Source organism: Gekko japonicus, unplaced genomic scaffold, assembly GCF_001447785.1.
Source record: "Gekko japonicus isolate JY-2015 unplaced genomic scaffold, Gekko_japonicus_V1.1 scaffold3718, whole genome shotgun sequence".
Taxonomy (NCBI): domain Eukaryota; kingdom Metazoa; phylum Chordata; class Lepidosauria; order Squamata; family Gekkonidae; genus Gekko; species Gekko japonicus.
In genome coordinates this window covers 119,060-125,409 of record NW_015169287.1, presented here as the reverse complement: position 1 = coordinate 125,409, position 6,350 = coordinate 119,060, and the positions used below count along the sequence as shown (strand labels likewise).

The following is a 6,350-nucleotide window of genomic DNA, read 5'->3' as shown; positions in this document are numbered from 1 at the left end:
CCCGCCCCCCGCCCCCACTTGGCAGCCCTAATCTGGACATTTTTACTTGGCATGGAATTATCACAAGTAGCATATTAAAAATACAGTGTATCCAAACAATTATGACAAACAGAATACCCACCCACATGCAAAAACAAAACTGAAAACTTTTGTTTTCTTGTGACAATAGCACCTCCTAAAGGAAGAAATGGATCTTGTTCTTGCATCGGAGAGTTCAGTTTGTAACCTAGGACTTGCTTGTCCTCAGTGCACAGAAATTAGATCAATCTGATACCATACATTTTTTTTTAGAAATGATTTGGAAAATATTTGAACACCTTGTCTTAAAATATTTTATTTATCGTGTTAAAATAAAATGTTCCATAATCAATTTTTTTTCTTTTCTTTTTCAATTTTTCCAATTTTTCGGGAAAAAAACAAAAAAGGCTTCAGGGGAAAAACGGGGGGAAATCGCCCCCCCCAATTTTCCCAGTTTTTCCCCGCGCCTTCACATTTCTACCCCAATCTTACATCTTTACCAGCTTCAGGGAGCCCTGTCAATGCAGATGATTCTATCCAAACGGTGGGCTGTGCACACACACACTGCACAACTGCTAATCTTGGACTCATTAGGCCTTGATGAGCAGCAGAAATGTGATTGTTTACTGGGACCGTGGAGGCTAACCTGCAGGACATGCGCTTAATGATTGCCCCCAGTGGGGGGGGGGCACAGTTCAGTGGTAGAGTACCTGCTTTGCATGCATGAGACCTGTGCTTCAGTCCATGGTATCTTCAGTGGGTGGGCGGAGAGGCTGCATGATATGTTGGAGTTACCAGATGCCTTTTATTTTAAAAAGGCTGCTTAAAAAAAAAAAAAAATCTGATTTACTTCAGAATGTACCCAGTGTTCAACTGCGCATTCTCCTTTTTGAGCATTGCAGAAAAGACTCCAGGATTTCCCAATGACCTCAGAAGCGTTTTTGTTATGGTTTTATGGTCTTGCATATACTACATTCCTGCCAACCTAGCAGTTCAAAAGCAAGAGGTGGCAAGTAGATAAATAGGTACCACTTTGGTGGGAAGGTAACAGCGTTCCGTGCGCCTTGGTGTTTAATCATGCCGGCTACATGACCACGGAAACGTCTTCGGACAGCGCTGGCTCTTCGGCATAGAAATGGAGATGAGCACCGCAACCCTAGAGTCGGATTCGACTGGCTTTCGAGCAAGGGAACCTTTACTTTACCTATATAATACATCCTCTTATTCATGTGTATAATGTTGCATTGTTTCATGAGCAAGAGCAAGACGGGTCGCCCCGTTAGTCTGTCTGTAGCAGCAGAGAACAGCAAGAGTCCAGGAGCACCTTCAAGACTAACAAAATGTGTGGCAGGGGGAGGGGCTATTGTGAGTCAGGGAAGAAGTGAGCAGTGGCTCACGAAAGCTCCTACCCGGACACAAAATTATGCTGGTCTTTGAGATGCTATCGGACTCTTACTCTTTTTTTACTGCTTCATGAACTACCTTAATCATAAATGGGTTTCCCCCTCTTCAGTTAATAAGTACCATTCCAAATCTTTTGGGGCACAATCGCCTCAGAGGCAGTTTGGTGTAGTGGTTAAGTGTGTGGACTCTAATCTGGGAGAACCGGGTTTGATTCCCCCACTCCTTTACTTGCGCCTGCTGGATGACCTTGGGCAAGCCATAGTTCTGGCACAGCTGTTCTTGAAAAAAGAGCAGTTTCTGCCAGAGCTCTCTCAGCCCCGCCTACCTCACAGGGTGTCTGTTGTGGGGAGGGGAAGGGAGAGGAGTTTGTGAGCTGCTCTGAGACTCCCTTGGGTAGTGAAGGGCGGGCTATAAATCCAATCTCTTCTTCTCTTCTCTCTTCTTATGCATGTCTGTACACGAAGCTGCCTTAAGGTCAGTATTGGCTACTCAGACTGGCAGCGGCTCTCCTGGGTCTCAGGTGGAAGTCTTTCGCATCACCTACTGCCTGATTCTTTTTAGCTGAGATGCCGGGGATTGAACCTGGGACCTTCTGCATGCCAAGCAGACTCTCTACCACTGTGCCGTGACCCACCTATCCCTTTCCTGGATGGAATTCTCACATTGTAGCTGCCTTGTAATGAATCAGACCCTTGGTCCATCAAGGTCAGTCTTGGCTACTGGCAGTGGCTCTCCAAGGTCTCAAGCAGAGGCCTGTGACATTCCCAGTAACGGGACTAAAAATCGACCCCCACCTAAGACCTTGTCAGTGGGGCTATACTGGGCTAGGAAGATCAGTGGCCCAACAGGACAATGCAACTTTTTATGTTCACATAGCTCTTGAGTTCCTTATTGTTGTTCAGTCGCACAGTCGAGTCCGACTCTTCGCGACCCCATAGGCCACATCACGCCAAGCCTTCCTGTCTTCCGCCGTCCTCTGAAGTTTGATCAATTTCATGTTCGTTGCATCCATGACACTGTCTAACCATCTCATCCTTTGCCGTCCCCGTCTTCTTTGACCTTCAATCTTTCCCAGCATCAGGGTCTTCTCCAGGGAGTGCTCCCTTCTCATTGGGTGGCCAAAGTATTTGAGCTTCAGTTTCATTATCTGGCCTTCCAGGGAACAGTCAGGGTTGATTTCTTTTAGGATTGACTGATTTGATCTCCTTGCAGTCCAAGGGACTCTCAAGAGTCTTCTCCAGCACCATAGTTCAAAAGAATCTATTCTTCGGCGCTCGGCCTTCCTTATAGACCAACTCTTGCAGGCATACATGACTACTGGGAAGACCATTGCTTTGACCATGCGGACTTTTATTGGCAGAGTAATGTCTCCACTTTTTATCATGCTGTTTAGGTTCGCCATCGCTTTCCTCCCAAGGAGCAGGCGTCGTTTAATTTCATGGCTGCTGTCACAGTCTGCGGTGATCTGGGATCCCAGGAACGTGAAGTCTGTCACTACTTCCACGACTTCCCCTTCTATTTGCCAAGGAGTGATGGGGCCGGCTGCCATGATCTTATAGTTCTTTTATAGTAAATATTGAATTACTTTCCCCCTTCCATCTGATAAAAGGTTCTGTGTTACTAGGAAGCTGCCGTGTTTTCTGTCTGAGCAAGAGCTGGTCCAATAAATAAAGATCACCCTTTGCTATTTTGTCTCTCTCTGTAAGATTAAAAGTGATTGCACCAAGAAACAGCAGGTATAAGAATAAGCCCTGTCCGTGCAAGCGTAAGCCGTGTGTGTGTCTTGACCTGCAGTTCTCCGGAGGGATGTCGCCAGGCACGCGATGGCCGACAGTGAAGGACTCAAGCAGAGGCTGGTGGAGCTGGAGAAAGAACTGGAGGAGGCCCGGGGTGACAAACAAGACATTTACGAAGGTGCGTTTGTGTACACTGGGGTGGCAGACACAATCCGTGGAGGCAGAGCCAAGCATGGCCATTAGGGAATGTGAGGGCAAACCTAGATGTGACAGTGTCCCCGTGGCCGCCACAAGGATGCCGCTACCATTTCAAAATCATTAAAATACTGATTGGGCCCACAGTGCAGTGCTGTCCCGTCCCCCCCGGCACTTTATCAAGTGTCAAAAGAAAATGACTGCACCCACTGTAACTACTTTTGACACCTGTAAAGACACTGGGGTGTGCGTGACAAGAGAGCTGGACAGCACTGCCACAGGAGGTGGCGGCGGCTGCAAGCATGGACGGCTTCAAGAGAGAATTGGATCAACAGCTGGAGCAGAGGTCCATCAGTGGCTATAAGCCACGAGGTATTGATAGTAACTCTCGGGCTGGGGCAAGGGATGCTCTGTATTCTTGGTGCTTGGGGGGGGTGACAGAGGGAGGACTTCTAGTGTCCCAGCCCCACTGCTGGACCTCCTGATGGCACCTGGTATCTTTGGCCATTGTGTGACAGAGTGTTGGACTGGATGAGCCATTGGCCTGATCCAGCATTGGCTTCTGTTATGTTCTTATATGGAGCAGAGGTCCATCAGTGGCTATTAGCCACAAGGTATATAGCGGTGGCTCAAGTGGTTAAGACACTGAACTGCAGGCTATGGAAGGTCGGTAGTTCAGCAGTTCGAGATCCGGGTTGCCGCATGACGGAGTGAGCTCCTGTCTCTAGTTCCAGCTCCTGCCAACCTAGCAGTTCGAAAGCAAGAAATTGCAAGTAGATAAATAGGGACCACTTCGGTGGAAAGGTAACAGCATTCCGTGCGCCTTGGTGTTTAGTCATGCCGGCCACATGACCACGGAAACGTCTTCAGACAGCGCTGGCTCTTCGGCTTTGAAACGGAGATGAGCACCGCAACCCTAGAGTCGGACTCGACTGGCTTTCGAGCAAGGGAACCTTTACCTTTTTTATAGATAGGAACTCTTGGTCTGGAGCAAGTGATGCTCTGTATTCTTGGTGCTTGGGGCGGGGCAAGAGTGGGAGGGCTTCTAGTGTCTTGGCTCCACTGCTGGACCTGGTATTTTTGACCATTGTGACACAGAGTGTTAGACTAGATGGGCCATTGGCCTGATCCAACATGGGCTTCTCTTATGTTCTTATGAATTGGATCAACATATGGATCAGAGGTCCATCAGTGGCTATTAGCCACGAGGTATAGATAGGAATTCTCGATCTGGGGCAAGTGATGCTCTGTATTCTTGGTGTTTGGGTGGGGGTAAGAGTGGGAGGGCTTCTAGTGTCTTGGCTCCACTGCTGGACCTGGTATTTTTGACCATTGTGACACAGAGTGTTAGACTAGATGGGCCATTGGTCTGATCCAACATGGGCTTCTCTTATGAATTGGATCAACATATAGATCAGAGGTCCATCAGTGGCTATTAGCCACTAGGTGTAGATAGGAACTCTCGGTATGGGGCAACGCATGCTCTGTATCCTTGATGCTTGGGGGTGGGGGCAACAGTGGGAGGGCTTCTAATGTCCTGGCCCCACTGCTGGACCTCCTGATGGCACCTGGTATTTCTGGCCACTGTGTGACAGAGTGTTGGACTCGATGGGCCATTGGCCTGATCCAACAATGGATTCTCTTATGTTCTTATGTTCACTGCAGGCCCTCGTTTAGAATAGAATCATAGAATTGGAAGGAACCTCCAGGGTCATCTAGTCCAACCCCTTGCACAAGGCAGGAAATTCACAAATACCTCCCCCCCCTCCACACCTCCAGTGACCCCTGTTCCATGCCCATGCTCAGAAGATGACAAAAAACATCTAGGATCCCCGGCCAAGCCGACCTGGAGAAACATTGCTTCCTGGCCCCAAAGTGGCGACCAGCACTTCCCTGGGCATGTAAGAAAGGGCCACGAGAACTAAGCACTGAGGCAACCCTTCCTGCCCTCCCTCTCATAGTCTGCCTCAGTTCACAGAATCTGCAAATGGCGACCAGCACTTCCCTGGGCGTGTAAGAAAGGGCCACGAGAACTAAGGATTGATGCAACCCTTCCTGCCCTCCCTCTCATGATGAATGACTGTGAAATGGCGACAGCAGGGCCCCCCAACGTGGTGCCCCCCGCCAAGTGTTTTTAGAAAGTGGGTGTGGCCAGGTGGGGCTTTTGCCCAGCAGGACCATTGGTGAGCTGACTCACTCTGCAGACTTTTAAAAAAGTTGCTTCAGCCCCAGCTGCCACCACTACGTTACTGTGGGTATGCAAGGCAATATTTTGAAACATTTTCATCTTAAAGGCATCAAACAGAGAGGTTCTGTCCGAAATGCTGACGAGTTTCACATCCCCTCACTTGTTCACATTTTGTAGTTGGCGCCACCTCCTGTGGCAGCTATTTTTGTGACTGAGCTGCCCACCACCCTGCATCGGAATCCCAAACGTGCCTGCAGGCTTGAGAAGACAAGGGACCCCTGGGGATCACATGAGGAAGGGGCATTTTTGGATTTTCTCCAGGGGGCACCTGAAGGTCTTGGGCCAGCCCTGATCAGAGGTGGCATGACAGAAGGAGTCCTGCGTTTCCTTTCTCTTGCTCTCTTCCTATTGACACTCCGAGCTTGCCTGCAAAGGCAAGAGGCTACATCAGAATATACACAGGATCAGACCTGTGAAGACCAGACACCTGCAAATCTAGTGAATCTCACGTGGGCAGATTGGTTCTTTAACTTAAAGGAAAGTTAAGTTAACCTACTGGTTACCTCCGGTCAGGGGTCATTTCCTGAAGGAGCGCACAGGAGCGGAGCTCCGGCAGTAAAGAGTCCAGGGGGGCGGGCACATGCAACAAGCTCCACCCCCTGCTCCCAGCAGCCCTCAGTCAGAGCAAGAAGCAGCTAGGTAAGTTGCAGAGCTCCCCCGGCCCCCCGGTCTAAAACAGTCCAGTGGCACCTTTAAGACCAAGTTTTATTCAGGTACAAGCTCTCCCTCCTCTGCGAGGACAGATCTGC

General features: G+C 49.3%; 1 protein-coding gene across 1 annotated transcript in view; it reads left to right on the top strand.

Moving 5' to 3' along the window:
- The window catches only part of CCDC153 (coiled-coil domain containing 153), a 19,259-nt gene that overhangs the window by 3,035 nt on the left and 9,874 nt on the right, over positions 1-6,350 (top strand). The window contains exon 3 of the mRNA XM_015416577.1: positions 3,217-3,336. Coding sequence (XP_015272063.1) covers positions 3,217-3,336 — 120 coding nt within the window. The remainder of the gene's footprint in view (positions 1-3,216; positions 3,337-6,350) is intronic.